Raw genomic sequence first — 17,500 nt, 5'->3', positions numbered from 1 at the left:
CATTGAGTCCTTCACGCGAACAAACAAGCCCAACAAATTGAACTGCTCCCAACAATGTGGCTTCGTAGCTCAGTTGGTAGAGCATCGCACCGGTATCGTAGAGGTCATGGGTTCGAATCCCATTGGAGCCACCTGAGATTTTTAGGTGTCTATAAAAAGCGAAAATTGCTTCAAGCAAACGAAGGCAACAAAAAGAAATGTTGAATGATGTTGAAGACGATGTTTGATGGAAATCAAACTTCGATCAATAATATCCAGAGTGTCATGCAACATGGCCAAACGAGTGCAACATGTTGGATGATGTTGGACCAACAATGTTGGATGATGTTGGACCAACATGTTGCACTCGTTTGGCGAGGTCTTAATGGCAAGAAACGTAATAGTGTCCGAAAGCAAAAACAACCTCTCTACCACCCGAGGCTCCCACACAGTGTTTTCACCAGTCCCCCATTTCCCGGTCATTTTTTGATGAAATGTTAGAATGATGATGTTACGGAACAGAGTTGGTGACGTCTTGACCTTTGCTTGTGTTGTAAACCCCCGGTGTAAACCCTCTGTTTGTGTTGTAGCTTGCTGAAAACTCTACAGCTGGGTAAAATAAAGAACTAACCACTGCATTTTCCTTCGCATTTATTTACTGAAATGTCCTTTAGTTCTTCATTTGGAAATATTTGGAAATGACATTCCGAAGATCCTAAATTTCAAAAATTTCTTGGGGAGAATGCGCCCAGACCCTCCTAGTCTGGAGCGCCTTCAGCGCTTGAAACATTCTTTGTGTGCGTACACCTTCAAAATTTCACGCTTCGCCCCTGGCTTAAATTGTCCAGCAAAGTAAGAGGACCACTTCTCTCATTAGTGGTCCACTTTGGAAACAATTGGACTAAAAAAATTTCCAAACCGGACTTGGCTATGGCCTTGTCCAATTTTAACAGTCTTCAGAATTTCATTTCCGTGCTACACTATGTTGATGCAATAATGCACCAATCCAGTACCTAGTTGAAAAATTTCACCGATTTTTCTGACACACGGTCTAAGTGCATACGCTTTCCACTCTCGTTTATCTGTAAAAGGATTTTTAATGTTTCATGTGGTGGGAGATTCTTTCAGGTTTTTTCTTTCAAATTAAAGCACTCCGTGTTTGTTTGAACGTTGGTCAAGAACAAAAACATTTCAAACAAGAGGTTACAGGTAGACTACACTTTGTTTGAAGGATTTTTAGCCAATTTACTTTAAAGTTCACAGTATTTCAGTGTTTTTTATGTCGCAATATGATCTTGTTCAGTTATTTTCCATGGCTGATTCCTTGAAAACTCTCTATATTTGTTTTGCTGTTTACTCTGATTTGTGCTTAGTCTGCGGTAGTTATCTCACAACAGCGTCACACCCTTGTTTCCTATCCAGTTCAGTTCCGTAGTCCGAAGTTTTAAGTCCGCATTCCAAGACCCAATGATTGGGTAGTACAATCGTGAATAGTTGTTCACATTTAAAACTGTTTTTAACGACATGGATTCCAATTTACTAGTTTCTAAGATGGTATTTAAAAATATTTAAATATTTCTCTTAACAATACCTAAGGAATTAGAACTGAAACAAGGGGCCACGGGTAGCCTTCACTTTGTTCGAAGGAATTTTATCCGATTACCTTTAAAATTCACAGTATTTCAGGGATTTTTTATGTTACAATATCTTGGTCAATATCCAGTTCAAGAACAGTCAGAGCATAATCCTATACTTCGTTCCTTTAATTAAACAAAGTAATTTAGAGCAGAATACCCATTTCGCCGAAAACTGCCTCAAGTAAGCATTCACCTCCCCAGCATACATTAATTAGATAATGGTGGTGTTAAAATTAAAGTTCATCTTTTGTATTGCATTTGTATGCCTTAAAGTGCCCCTGTGACCAAAATAATCAATTCTTATATTTTCTGTGTACTGCTTCAGAACTATCAAACACTAAGTGACCAACGTTTTAAGCTTTAATAAAAAAAAAAGACTTGTTTATTTTAAATTGAATTTTCCTATTTAAGGGTCCGTCATTACTAACTTTAAGATCTTGAGAGAGCTGGATCGAGGACAAAATGACGTCAAAGACTCACTAGTTTAAGAATGCAATACGTGTGTAAGCCGCAGAATTAATATGCAGCACTGGAGTTTTGGGCTTTCAGACTTTTAAATTCGAGTTTTGGATATATAGTAAGCTGCATTCACACGCTGAAATTTTAAGCTAGTGAGCCTTCGGGGCATTAGCCAGTATGAGGCAAACCGAGGCACTTGCCTCGGTCCTTTTTTCGTGATTTTTTAAAATAAAGCGTGGCTTTAAAATGTACTCATCATAAACGCCTAAAATACCCAGGGAGAGAATTTAACCATGGACATTGCCTCGGTCACAATTTTTTTTTCTGGCTGTAACGGCCCTGGCCTTTGACGTCACTTTCCGTAGATCCAACCCTCTGAGGTCCAATTGGTCAGTTTTGAACGCGAGTAATGGCGGACCGTGAACTCCAAAACTTACATTCAAAGTAAACGGCCTTTGGATAAAAGTCAAAGCTCAAAATTTTGCCAGTCAGGTGTTAAGCAAACACTTTTTCAAAATCTGAAGAAAAAAAGAAAGTGATTTTTTTTTATTACAGGGGCACTTTAACGTGACTGCGTGATGCAGTCGTAGTCCATACCCACATTTCACCCTTTCTCACCACAGAGTTTCTACAATAGCAGATGAGTGGTTAGAGCATCCGTACTAGATCACAGAGGGTCGTGGATTAAAATCCCATCTGGGGCTCAGATTTGTTCGAGTTCCATTTGATTATGCATAATATCTTTCATGTATTGTACAGACCTGATTAAATGTGTGAACATGTTTAAATAATGTTTGATTGATTGAGAAGTGAAGTGGAAACCTTAAAAAGATAGCAACCGACTTAAATATAGAATGTAGCTTCCGAAAAAGTCCTTTTATTGTCCAGCCATGTTGTTCACCCGACTCCATGCTTGGGCTTCCTGTGGGGGACGATTGATACGTACGCAAAGAAAGAAGCGAAGGACAAAGAAAGTTACTTTGTGTGCCTCATGATCACTGTGTCTTTTGGCACCCAATGTTTCTAAATTTTTCGCAATAGTGCCTTTGCAACCACTTACGCAGTCATCCATGAGAGATGGATGACTGCTCCAGGCTTTCGCGACAGGATTCTGTTTGTGGTCATCGTAAAGGCGGCTAAATACGAGATACAAAAATCCTCAACTTGGCGCGTCAAAATTGTTTCGTTGCAAGTTTGGGTCGATGTTTCCCGTTTTTCACCTTGCATGATCATCTTGTCGTGCAACAAAAACATTTGTTGCGGGTTGAAGAAAGTTGTTGCGAAAAGTAGAGCGCGGGTCTACTCTGACCAACAAATTTTTGCTTTGTTGCTCGTTTTTCATCAAGCTCATAACTTGTCGCGTAACAAATGGACTCGTGTACTAGCAAATCAACCAATCAGCGGGCTGCGTTTCTTCAACCCGCAACAAATGTTTTTGTTGCGCGACAAGTTGATCATGCAAGGTGAAAAACGGGAGACATCGACCCAAACTTGAAACGAAACAATGTTGCGCGCCAAGTTGGGGGTTTTTGTATCTCGTATTTCGCCGCCTTAAGGTGGCGAGTCACACGAACCTATTGCAAAGTGTAACAATTGAGCACTTCCGTTAAAAGAAAAGTTGAACAAATAATTGCACAAGGTAATAGCGCCTTAAATGTAGATTATTAGCGTTGTTATGCGCCGAAGTGATATAGAGAAGTGCCTGCGATGGAATTAACACGCGAGGTGAACGTAAATACTGTAGTCTCTTGCCTCGTGCGTTCTTTCCCTCGGGCGTAAAAGGTAACGCGCCACAGACAACAGCATGCTTTCGCGCGCGTACGAAACGAATCAACACAAAAGATAAATTGCGAAAACACAGTAAACTTTTTCATTCATTTTCACCTTCTTGTGAACAATTTTTAAATTATTTACACGTTCGAAACTAAGATTTATATTATAGCACACTCTAAATGTTTCAAATAATATTTTCGTTATAAATTAAACATATTACAATAGCCCATTTTACAGTTGTTTGCTCTGCGACCTAGCCTATGAATGGCTGCGAGGCTGCCGGTGACCTTGCATTGATACAGCCCCGACTGCTTTTATCATGCAAATTGTGTTGTTGTAATTCTAATTAGACCGTATTAACATTACAAAAGCACGGAGGTTTGTATCAAAACAGGGTCACCGGCAGCCTCGCTTCCATTCGTAGGCCAGGTAACTTAGCTAGAATGGTCTATTCAAACAGAGTCGTGGTTCTAGCAAATTTTCGCTTTAGTGCTGTAAACATGTTGCGTGAGGTGGTTCTGACTTGTGTCTGTGGATGAAATTATTATTCAAATGAAAGCTACTGGGCTTTACTTTCCGCTGGAGCTGTTCACTTTGCTGTTCTGGGTGGATCAAACCATATTTTTTCTGTCTGTTCTTTGAATGAAATAGTCATTGGGATGCCGGCATTAAATGAAAGCAAATAAGCAGCACTTTCGCGCAGTACCGCGGTCCTTCCAGTAAATTTTGTCATAAAAAAAGGCTTGCAAAATGTGACTTAAATATCAATATAGTCCTCGAAAGAGTTCAGAGGTTCTTTAAAGAAGCGAAGAACAACCACGTGACGTAATTGCCGACAAAGTGGGAATCTGCCAGTACGTAAATATCACCTATTTGTAAAAACTGTCTGCTCGAATAAAGCTCTAAACGACGAATCTCTCATCAACCGCGATAAACAGTCACGCGACACAACCCATCACGTCAGTGCATTGGCCTGTTGCTATTAGCACATTGCACTAGGGGTGTATGTGCCAGCCTCGCTCCCTTGACCACAATCTGTTGTTCGGAAATCCTCGACCCCTTCGAAGTTCTTTTCCCTGGAGAAGATACGATACCCCCTGGGGTAGAGTATCGATACGGTATTTTGTCTTCGGGTATCGCGTGGTAGTCTTGGGAGAACACAGGTGAAGAATATCGAAACGCATTCGGAGGCTCGTTGTCGTAAATTGATACCGGTCGATTGTCATACACCGACAAGGGCCGATGTTCAGAGTTCGTGGGAAGTTCTCGCCTTTGCACTTTCATACGGATTTCCTCGCCGCCAGTCGAAGCTCTGCGATGACTGGGTCTAGGAGGATACTCCACTTTAGTACTAAACACAGTTTGATCGGAAGTTATTCGCTGGATTGAGGACAGCACCGGATGTCGATTGGTATGTGAGGTGTTTTCTCCTGAGGACGACGTCCGTTCACGCGCAGGTTGATGAGTAAAGGAGATAGTGACGGGCTGATGTAACGGTGTCTTGATGTCATTGGAACCTTCATACCGTTTTACTGCGGCGTGTACACGCCAGTTTTTCACAGGAAGAGTTGGCTTCTCATCTGGAACCTTACTAAGATTCTCCGCACTCCGAGCGTGTCGTACACCTTCCAAGCGGTCATTCGGAGGCCGGGACTCACGCGCGATAGTAAAGTAAGTCCCTTGATTCGTTTCTTTAGTCTTTGTTACTGGTTCTTGAGCATCAAAGCTCTTTCCCTTGTTAAAAAAGCCCTTCCACTTTCCACTTTTTCCATTCACAGACCCATCCATAGTTTTTCTCCTCGCTGGAATCTCAACTGATCTCCGATAAACAGGAGACTGGGGCCTTTGTGGTGCATCCGCTGGCTTTGAGCCAACATGCTGCACCTTCGGTCTCGCTGGAGTGGTCTGAGCTCGTGCCCGTGCTTCCTCTAAGGAGATCAATTTGGTTGGCGGAGAAATGGACAGAGAAGCTATTCTCCGCCCGATGGAAGGAGTGCCGGCGATATCTGTGAAAAGTAGTAAAATTTTGTCAGTGTAAAGCTAGGATAGGAGAAGAAATATTGAATATCCAACGTAACATAATGATATAGTAATGCATACACATTATTTCAAAATGGCCGCCATTTTAGCATTCTTTTGTCTCTTCGCAAATTGGCCTCTTTGGCCTCGCTTTCAAACGTAAAATTCAAAAGAATATTTAACCTCGAACGAGGCTAAAATGGCGGCCTTTTTCGAATAGGGTGAATTGTCCATTAGTTTCCGGGCCTTAAAGGATTGGTACACGAACCACTTTTTGGTGCTGTCAGGGGATACATTGCAACATTCAAACTGGCACGAGACCTAGCTGACCATGCTCAAACAATTCAACTAAACGAAAACAGATAGCTCTCTAAAGAATGCGAAGGAGTTAGAGGGACCCGGGTGGTGGGTAGAGCGGTATTTTTCCCCCGTTTAACAGCATCACTTTTAGCGCTCTTCCCACTAGGCGCCGCAGCTATGCTAGTGCTATTACTGGCACAAGCCATCAAAGAGGACGGTAAAACTTTGTTGCATGCGATGTGCTTTCGCAGCCAGTTCAAGACCTGAGTCATTCCGTGTAAAGTCGAACCGAAAACAATATCAAGACCAATGGCGTAAGCTCCAACGAGTCACGTGAAGCTCAAAACTAGGATATCTGAAGTAGTCATCAGATAGGCATACGTCCGACTACTCTTCGGAAGCAATTCGCTTTTTTCCGAACACACCCGATTAATAACGGAAATAATCTTAAGATTACTTCACAAATGAGAATTTGAAACATATTTGGAGACCCGAAAACAAGCTTATGTCCAATCATAGGTCAATACAAAAACGTGTCACGGTGACTAAGGTGGTAACCTTATCAATAAACTCATCATTAGTTGATACGAATGTTTAGTGTAATAATACGATAAAACGCCTCACCGAGATCAGCGTCAACCTTCTGTTGCAACTCCCGAGACCCAGTCGAGTATCGCGGGTTCGCCACAATCACTGCTGATGCTGCGTGTTGGTCGAAAAATACGTGCACATTCCTTATAAGGTATTCAATGATGACCGCTTGCACGTTGACCTGGAGAAGGGCGATACCACCACTGTCCATAGCCATTGGCCGCAAGAGGTTTGGTGACCATACTATCGCAAGGTTCTTTGCGTGCATGCCGGTTTGAGGCGAAAACGAAGCCACACGTGACAAGTGACGTAAGAGGTACTCAAGGGTCCTGTAGTGAGGGGGAGGAAGTTGCTGTACCACGTGATGCACAGCAATTTGGCGCTCTGATTCGTCAGGGATCTGGATAGCGGCCTGAGAATTTCAAACAAGAGACTGGTTGAGCAAACTTTCAACATTACGTAGAGTGAACTGTAAGTTCGTGTTCTACTGGAATCAGCCATTGGTTATTGTTTGAAGATTTGTCAAATCCATTTTGTTCGAAGCGCGGTAGCTCCTGGGAAGAGTCTTCACAAGAGTTCTCCGCGTGCGTCAACAACAGCTAGAGACTGGTGCGGTCGGCTTTAACAAATCAGCAACTTGAAAGACGACAGAGGTCGCAACGTATGCTGTTTGAACCCATTCACCCCTAAGGCGGAGCCCATTGATGAGTAAAATCGTCTGGGGTTAGACAGTAAGTTATGTTAATAGGACTGAGTGGAGTCCAATTCGGTCTGTAATCATACGAGTAATAACAAAATCGGACGACCACGCAGCGGGAGTCCGATTTGTTTATCATTACAAGTATGATTACAGACCCAATTGGACAAGACGAAGTCCTCTTACCGATTAATCATAAATATTACAATTTCCGAGAAAAGAAGAAGAGCCAAGTTATGAAAGAAAGGGAAAATTTGCATTAAAAGAACGGAAAAAGGAGGCGTAAATTGTCACTGTCGCTCTTGACGAAAGAAAGCCCCAATTTAGGAGTCTGTACAATGTTTCTACGGTGATTGAAACCAAGGTTTTGATTGGTTGACTTAAACTGCAACTTTGAACGTGATTGGTTGATTGAACTGTCCGATAATAACCGAAAAATCAACTTGAAAAACCTGGCCAACCTTACCAACATCACATGGTTTAAAAGGACGGGAATCAGTCCCACAAAGTTCCACATCCTATGAAATATGTAACGTGTAAAGGTACATCTAATTTAACGTCGGTAGTGCCTCCTAGGAAGCCAACGGTGCGCTCATTTTACCCCCCTCTTTCCATCAGTGCTCCGTTTTAAGAGTATTCAAAGCTACTTAAGCTACACTGAAAGGAAAGAAGTCGAAACAAGGATGTCAGATCAGGGGATCGAACGGGACCTCTTGCACCAAGGCTGCGCACTAACCCAATGTGCCACCCTTGGTCCTTAAAAATAAACTTCTGTTAAATCTTAGTTAGCAGTTAACTGAGATTTGAAGACAGAAAAGCATGAATTGGAGGAAGAAATTAGTTAATAAACCTGGTTACACTTACCACAAACTTGTCATAAAGATGATAAGTTAGCAGAGGATTAGGAAGTTCTCTGAAGAAAAAGCATAGAACAACGATTTTGGCTCAGGCATTTACTACTATTACTTGCATGAGGCTGGTTTCCAACAGTAACGTAAGCCAAACCCAAGTTAAGTACTTTGGCCAATCAAAACAAAAGCAGACAATCGAATGAGCCAATCAAAACGCACCGTTTAAATGTGCACCGCAGTTAAGATCGGGAAAAAGCTCTTGCACTTTTTATTGGCGGAAGGTTGACAATCACTCTCCAATCACAGTACTGTCAAACTAAAGTAATGCTTACGGTGAAATTACTTTCAATGGCCACTTTAAAACCCAGATTGCATTCGAACTGTCTCAAAAGACACGAAAAAGTTATGAGGTTAAGTGTGTGACAAAATTAATTGAAAATAGCTCCTTGGTACATTATTTTCAAATACATACATGAATCCAACTTGGAATCAACGCCAGTGTAGGTCATAGATATAATATAGGCACAAGACCAGTATCACGATTTGCAATTGCGAATGTCAACGATCCACTTTAAATCCTATACTGTTTTCATCCGAGTATTGTAACTGACTCATACACTTACTATTTAATTTAGACGGTCATGTAGTAGTAGTCTGTAACTAGAGTTTAAAGGGTGGGCACTTATGATTCAGATGATTACTCGTTCGTTATAAGCGTAACGTTTGAACTGTATCAGGATTTAAAGAGGTACACATGTGACCTTGATAATGCGTTTCAGTTGGTTTCCATCAATTTGCAATCAACTACTACTGAATTTTTACTACTGCTTTTACTACCATCAAGTACTAATAAATTTTGTTTAAGGCAACTGATATACGGCACTAGAAGCAATACAAGAGGGTCTTCTATACACAGAGAAAAAAGGTTAATAAAGTCGAGTGTGCTTTCTAACACTTTCTCGTTTTAAAGAAACAAGATGAAACTCTCCCCTCGTGGTTGACAATCTTTCTTTCACACCTTTCTCCACAATTATTGTCAATCGGTCTCTTAAAAGTCTCTTTCCAGCAGTTTGTTTTCCTTCTTAGCGGGTCATTCTCTAGCTCGCTTCAGCCCTTTTCGAAGCGAGTCCGACTGTGATTCGTTTTGGTGATTACAACTTGAATTTTAAAAGAAAGACGTCGTACTTTTAACTTCATGAAACCTTACCTGAAATACATCTTAAGCAATGAGCTAATGCAGTGGATGTCGCGGAGATAGCAGTCTTTCAGAAGATCTGGTGCTTCTTCCCCGTCAAAAGCAAATCTGGAAATATTGAAATCAATAGACCAATTTCGATATATTAAAATTCAGTCCTAAACAAAAGGCGTCATCTCGAGGCTCTGGGAAATTAACTCATACAAATCCTTAGATTTATTCCCCAGAGCCTCGAGATGATGTCTTTTGTTTAGGACTAAATTTTAATATATCGAAATTGGTCTATTCAATAGCAAAGATCACTTGTCTGGGTTCATTAATTATTTATATAAAACAGAAAAATACTGTATAATTTAATCTCCAGACATCTTTTGACTTCTTTAATTGATTTAGTGGGTGCTTTCCAGTTGCGAAATTGGTGTGAGAAATTTGCTTGCCCGAGCATGAAATCTACTTGTCCCAGAGGGCCGAACGGGGGTTTTGTTGAGCGCTGGACTCGACCTATCACTAGCAATGGCTTAGGTCGTGTTCTAATGGGATCAACCAGGTTGAAGCGGTTGAGGTTTCCCTATAGAACACTTTTCCAACCGGTAACTCCTGGGAATAGTCATTACCAGACTTTTCCGCGTTGACAAGTTGAGGGTAAACAACATGGCTGGAGCCTAAACGCAAGCAGTCGCTGCCCATGCTTTTTCAACATAGCTTGATGCTGGTTGATTTTCCCAAAAGAACACGAAAAACCCCACGCAACCCAACCTAAAACGGTTGATCCCAATATAGAACACGACTGTTGCCGGTGTCGTTCTTGGTATGAGCACTAGACGTTACGGGGTGACCTTACCTGAGCTTTTGAATGTTAGATGACATGCCTGACAAACGATAAATTCCATCCACAATCCCATGGGACTCGATGACTTCAGTACACTTTGTTAAGACCGCAGGAACTGCAAGATAGGACCAATTTCGGCATTGAACTTAAAACGATGAACGAGAGATAGGCGTCTTACTTAAAGCGCGGGCAAGGGAAACGAACTATAAAGAAAAAACTTAAGAGAGTTCTCCTTACCATCTTGGTTGTTGGTTTTTGCCAAATGCTCGCCCAAGTCGCATCCAAATGTTCGTTCCCTGCGGAAAAAAAACGAGTAAGGGTAGAAAAAGAATAAAAGTCTTTTTTTTCCTAATAACGATGAATTAGGTTCTGTGTTTGCCGATGGTGACTCGGGAACACTCGGAAAACATACGAGTGTCCCGAACTGGAGCAACTTCCCATTGACAGTTTCTACGCTTTACCACTGGTAACAGGGACACCAGGATGTATAATTTGTAAAAGCTGGTGTCACAAGTCTGAATCGCAACTGCTTAGTGAAGAGACTATAATGAGGAGAGAAAATTTATTCTGGCTTGAACGGGATTTGAACACAAAGGATAAGTTTACATAATACCGACAACAAAGCGATACCGACATCGATACCGATACCTAGGCGATACCGTTGCAGTGCTTTCAAGACAACTGGACAAGTAGCTCAAATCAAATTGCATCTTTTAGACACAATATAACTAAGCTATTTATAGTTAGGACTTATCTATTAATAGTTAATCGTATTTGCTCTGTTCTGACAAGTCCTTGGACTTACGTCAATGTACACCTATATCTGTATTATGCTTAGGATATATTCAAAGCTAGATGATAATACATCTTTATCGAAATTCATGTCTCAAGAACACGTGGCGTTTAAAACGGTTGATCCCAGCAGAAAAAAGAGCAACTAGGTAGTATCGTTTCATTCAAATGGAACTCACTTTAGGATGCCACTTTGCATAAGTCTTGCCTTGGAGGGGCGAGATGACAAAAACAACCTCAGAAAACTAACGATCTTCCCTCGCTTCTTGGCAACTGTAATGAAAGAAAAACATCCAAAAATTGAGGCCAAAGGACAAAGAAAAAAAATCTAAACGCCGATCGGTTGGTTCAGTTGGTTGAGAATCGGATGACAGTGCGGGATATCACAGCTGATATTACACCTGATATGCTGAAACTTTGCAGGGTTATTAAAGTAAAGGTGCTCTTTCTATTTCTGTTATCAGTTTTTAATTTTAATTTACTTGAATTTTCGGGCGCCATTTTGGAGAACGGTCTATTGCTTGTCTAAATAACAAAGAAAGTCTAACGAAGGGGTTGGTTGGTGCTGCGTCGGTGGAGAGTAAACTAGTTTGTAAAGGTAAAAAAACCCGTTCATTCCCAAGATCGAAACTTTCATTCTCCTAACTAGTACCATAGACTTCTTTGTGAGAATTTGGTGTTATATCAAGACAACACCTGTTGAGCTGATAATTATCTTCATTCTCAGTACCTGTCTGACTGACATTTCACTGTAATTGTGAGGAAAATGTACTTGATGATCACTTCTGTCAATGGGTTAACAACCCAAAGAGAGCGTTAGCCCTTCGTTATAACTATACTGATTCTTTCTTGGATATTTGTCCCTCGATTATTTTAACAATATTGGAACAGCGCGGGCGAGATAAAAAGACTCAAATGAATGATGCGTAACCTCAACGACAACAAGTCACCACCGCTCTGTTTATTTACCTCCGCCGACTCGCCGATTGTATTACCGGCGCCGGAAACTTGGTGTACCGTCAAAAACAGAAATCCACCAATCAATCGGGAACCGACAATCGCAAAACGCAAGGTAAGATTTTCGAATTGCTTTTTTTTCACTTTCCAATTTCGCGGGCCCCACTATCTTGAATAATTGTAAAGTATTACGGTTTCCCCATGGTTCTATTGACAAAGAAGAACCGTCACACGCTACAACTGTAAATTCGAGATAGCAGTTGCTTAAAAAATTGAAAACGGAAATAAGCAATTCTGAAATTTATTTATTTATTTATTTATTTTGGCTACAAACACTCTCTTTGAAAAATATGTAAACAAATTTGAATGTGAACATGGTTTCTTGTGGTTTAGAATTATTGTTTCGTTGGATTGGAGGTTGCCTTAATTAAGGGGAAGGATTTGTATGTGGGTGTTCCCGTGGGATCAAATCCCGTCCTGGCCACAAAGTGGCTGTGCCATCGGAGGTCCCGCCGATACGCTTATTTGAAAGGTTCCAGCTCACAAAAACGATACCGCAAAACGCAATATCCACGAATTGCATCGAGTTTCCTGGCGGGTAAAAGGAGCAGAATGTGCTTCCTTAAAAAAAGGTTAAAAAATCAAACATACCTGGCGTCATATGTGGGGAGGCCGCAGTAACGGGAAGGGGCGTATTACCATCCGTCTTGTCACCTATGACTTCCACGCACTGACTGGGAAAAAATCCAACCTAAATAGATGGCAACGCGGTTAGAATTGATCAGCGAAAAGACAATGATGACGGACAGAACCCATCCGGAGTGTGCCTGGAGGACTTGACGTTGGCAACTTTTCAAACAGGTTTGCTGTAAAAGATTTACCTCTACGCTCTTGAGACTTAAAACAGTTGCAACAGAGTGTTTTCACTCACGTGATCAGTAACCTTGTTTTTCCACCGAAGCAAAAGAAAACGTTTGCATGATAATAGAGCTCAATTCCCAGAGGATTAGTTGGGGACACCAACATGGTCGCCATTCCTTTGTTTTGGGAAACTAACGGGGCCGCCGTGACGTCACGTGAAAACAATACGGTTTTGAAAATAAACGAACGAAATACCCAATCAATGTGCAAAACACTTATGAGAAACACTGCCGGCGTCTGCCGACAAGGCACTGACAAATCTTCAAACGGGCGCCGACAATTCCTCGCTGATGAGAATAGAGTGTTTTCGCTCATGTGACCAGCAGCCATATTTGCATACAAAAACAAAAGGAAGAATTTTCATAACTTAAAACTTTACTTTTGATTCAAGTTGTTCAATTTCATTTGCATTGTCCTCAAGTAATGGTTCAGTGATTTCTCATTCGATTGGCACTTGAAGTTAGATTCATTGCTCTAATTTAGAATTTATTTAGGTGGTCTTTCGAAAACCACATGTCATAAAAACGCTTCCTCCGGTTTAGACAAGAGAATGGAGAGGAACCGCCTCGCTTCAAAATTTTTTGACACTAGTTTCCTATGCACACAGATGGACGACTCAAACTATGCTATTCAAAGAATCTATGCTAAGATCGGTTGTTATGGAATATATGTCAAGGCTGAAAAACTGCAAAGTGTCCGTTCAAAGATAAGTTACTTGTTTTGAACAATTACCGCCTCTTATTTACGTGATTCGCATACTTGAAACTATTTAGATAGTTTTCGAGTCTTGAAATAAGTCGAGCGCAAAACCTGGGCGGTTTATTTGTTTATTTATTTCCTTTTGTGGAAAAACAGATTCAAAACCGAAATATTAGAAGACATAAAAGTGTGGATTTTACTAAAGAGCAAAATTAAAGGATTGGGTTTCTTATAGACTCAAACTGCCGCAAAATTAGTTCAGAAGAAACAATTCTACGGATCGGTTGTTATAAACAGTGTACAGTACACTCAGACTGGAAAGTAGTGTACTTGGCTGATAAACTAGAAACAGAAAAAAATGAATGTTAAAGGGAGCTATATGTCACGCAAAATAGTTTAATTTCAGGACACTCAAAATGCCGAAAAAGTAGAATGAAACATTGCAATAAGCACTTAAAACTGTTGAATAACATGAAGCAAATACAGCAAAAGGAAAGAGAAGCATGGATGGACACAAATGGACAAGATTGAAGCGGATTGCATTTGGGTAATCTTTAAAAAAATTCGGCCCGACGTTTTTCAAGTTTATTACAAATCGCCTGGATAAAGGAGGGTTTTTGCTCAGAATCATCTTGTTTGTGATATAACTATAACTTTATCAGTACAAGAATTCCACATTACCATTTAAGTTTTAAACACGTGAGTAACTAAAGATTTCCCTTAAATACCCTAAAATAACGTCACTGACATAGCCCCTTTAAGGTTAGAATGCTCATCGCAGTTAAACGAGAAACGTCAGCAGTTAACAAGAGCAAAAAGTAAATACCGGCTTGAACAAGACTCTAACACTATCAACTGCATTATAAGTCATCTCGGAGCTGGTCAATTACGAGTTTGTATTCTACCCGTAAGAGGCGATTAGATGAAGAACTGTTTTGTCAGAGAGGGTAAGAGGGTAAATGTGTGGCCATGACATGGAGCGCTGTGTGGCTATGTTGGCTCGTAACAAACCGTTTTCTAATATTTCTGACGTGGAATTCTATATTAATAAACTTGATATTCACCAACTAATAAGTAGCAATGCAAGTAAAGTGGCTAAAGAGGATGGCAAAGAATGTCGTAAACAACCCTGACAAAACAATCCCAATATTTTTAATCTCATAACTCCAAAACCACTTCATAGGAACAAATTCATAAAAAAGCTCAGTCTTCCGACGTAATTTCTGACAGATAATGGGAAAAAGGAAAAGTTAGATAATTTATTTGCAAGTATACCTCATAGCCTTGCTTTCCTCTCCACCACAAGCTTTCATCCACCGGGGTCATATCAATCACTGATATAATACTGCCGACCTGTAAGGCAAAAAATACGATTATTTTTTTGTAATATTAGGGCCGTTTATACGAGAGAAAATAAGCCTCAGCTTACTCTGGCCGCGGCGTACAAAATACGCGAAAGGAACTATTTATACGAGAATAAACTCCCAGGCCAGGATAAGCCGCGGCTTGAGAAAGCCGTGAACGTAGATTTAGTACCATTTATAGGGGGTGTTCGCGTCTTATGTAAGCCGCGGCCGCAGCCATTCTCTCGTATAAACGGCCCTAATCATTGTAATGAGTCAACATCAAAGGAACAAAACTCGTGCCATTTGCTATTCAGAAACGGTGCACAGAAAACCTGATTAGGCCCCGAGATAAACTCTACCGCCGTTAAGTTACAGTTTTTATTTGCATTTTTGTATAAAAATATCACAAAGCACTGCCCGCAGTTATCAAAAGCTAGTCGAGGCGAGCAGACTTACAAATATATTCCAGATAAAAAGACATTTACGAGAGCAAAGATTTAAGTTCATAAATCGAAGGTTACAAATATATAACTCTACGCATTCCCATAAATAATAAGCTGGTTTTGGAATACAATTAGTTCAGTGGAGAACAGATTAACACTATCACCGTTTAACACTGATAAATAATAAAACATTAAAGTCGCTTTCCTTAATAATTTACTCGAAACGTTACTTTTGTTAAATACCACCCTGACTAATGTAAGTTCCTTACTTTACTTTCAAATGAGATTTAAAAGATGGGCGTTATCTCACCAGATAGGACAATCAACCCGAGCTTTAGGTGTCGACAAACCGATGTCTTGTCTCTGATTACACAACTTGGTGAATGAATCGCGATAAATCCTTTCTTTCGCTTTAGTCTCCCAAGTTTCATACCAATAGCACAATGTGCACCAAGCCGAATAAACAGATTCTTACGTCATACAAGTCAGACGCAAACACGCGTAATAATTACGAAAAATTGCGAAAGCGAGCTTCTGATAATTACAGTTTAGGAAAACAAGATACTCTCCCGCTGAGTTCTTCAAAGTAAACCAAGCGTCTTTTGGTTTCAAAAGATTTTTGATTTTGTTGTTTTCCTACGTAGCTATCTTGAATGTTCTAATCGGGATGGCCAAAAGGTAAATTCGATAAAACATAACAAGCGTTAGAGAGATAACGAAGGCCTCCGGGCAAAAGCAAGCTGCATGACTTAAGCGTGGTTTCGGTTTTTGGTGTTTGAGGTAAATTGTCGTCGATTTACGCCAGATTCAGTGTACTGTCGTTTGGGTTACGGGATGAAAGTAAAAAAAAAACAGAAACATGTTATGGTTCCTTTTGCAGGTACCGGAGCAGAGATTACGTGAAACAAAAGAAAGAAAAGCAAGATAACAAGACAAGTCCAAATAAATGCAAATCCCAAGTGACCAAAAATACAATGCTTTCCGGAACATGCAGAAAGACCCCATTTTATGTTGTTATTCAACTCTTGGAAAACATTTCTGCGCAGCGGATGGTTGTGAATTGCGCGTGTGGTATCACTTCGCCTCCTCACCCCTACTATCAGGATGCAATAGTTTAGCGGTGTTGCTTGTTCTACCTTTGCTCCACCCCCCACCAAAGGGTCACATGTGGTAACTGGAATCAGAAACCCATAACGGTTGAAACTTGTAACGCGCGTTCACAGCTTCCGAATATTCAGTGCGAACTGATTGGTTGAATGTTTCAGTGCTAAGTACCATATTTGGAAACCCCCCGCTCTTGTTCCATATATGGTACTTAGCAAATTGAATATTCAGAAGCTTGTTTCCCAGCACAAAAGGGGCCGTTACACGTTTCAACCCTTATGGGTTTCTGCTGTAATCTAGTCCATCGTGATATCAGTTTGGCAGGACCCTAGTCAAGTGGTCACCTCCTATCGTAGGTGGAATGGTGAAAAATCCAGTTATTCGAAGTCCCTTCGAATATCAACAATGAAACTGCAGTTAAAAATTTTCCTTCTGCGAGATTCAACAACAAAATCTGTCCAATCTCAAGGAATAATACAATAATCAAATCCCTTATCACACGTAATCCAGGAACGAAAGTAGGGCAAAATCACCAAAAATCTCTCGGGTCTTCAACAACGAACCACCCAACAACCAACATCGAACATAGTCTTGACTACAACTTTCGGGACAAGCGACTAGTTGGGGTAAAAGGGAGGTTGGGACCGAGAAATTCGGATCGCAGGGCATGCTGGGAGACAAAACAAACCATGGCAGCCAGAGATCGGGTTGAACTCTTTTTTGTATAAGCAACTGAAAGCGTCAAACGTTACTACAAATGTTCCTCAGACTTTTTTATTCGTCAAATTTTCCACAAACCAAAAACCTATAGCAATTTGCTGCCCCCGTTTATCGCCTCATTTTCTATTGATCACCTGACCACCACATTTGTCAGTAACACCTTATTTTGGTCTTTTGCGACCAGCAAT

The 17,500-nt window shown here is 40.7% G+C and overlaps 1 protein-coding gene across 1 annotated transcript in view; it reads right to left on the bottom strand.

Moving 5' to 3' along the window:
- Positions 1–3,931: 3,931 nt before the first annotated feature.
- LOC138028272 (rho GTPase-activating protein 32-like) overlaps positions 3,932–17,500 on the bottom strand; it is a 31,029-nt gene continuing 17,460 nt past the window's right edge. The window contains exons 11-19 of the mRNA XM_068875745.1: positions 14,975–15,052; positions 12,731–12,830; positions 11,302–11,395; positions 10,568–10,626; positions 10,343–10,445; positions 9,514–9,609; positions 8,320–8,368; positions 6,792–7,170; positions 3,932–5,854 (exon numbers count right to left, since the gene is read on the bottom strand). Of these exons, the coding sequence (XP_068731846.1) occupies positions 4,809–5,854; positions 6,792–7,170; positions 8,320–8,368; positions 9,514–9,609; positions 10,343–10,445; positions 10,568–10,626; positions 11,302–11,395; positions 12,731–12,830; positions 14,975–15,052 (2,004 nt within the window). The 3' untranslated portion in view covers positions 3,932–4,808. The remainder of the gene's footprint in view (positions 5,855–6,791; positions 7,171–8,319; positions 8,369–9,513; positions 9,610–10,342; positions 10,446–10,567; positions 10,627–11,301; positions 11,396–12,730; positions 12,831–14,974; positions 15,053–17,500) is intronic.

The sequence above is a fragment of the Montipora capricornis genome, chromosome 13 (assembly GCF_036669925.1).
Source record: "Montipora capricornis isolate CH-2021 chromosome 13, ASM3666992v2, whole genome shotgun sequence".
NCBI classification, from domain to species: Eukaryota; Metazoa; Cnidaria; class Anthozoa; order Scleractinia; family Acroporidae; genus Montipora; species Montipora capricornis.
The sequence above is the reverse complement of the archived record's forward strand: the minus strand, read 5'-3'. Positions and strand labels throughout refer to the sequence as shown.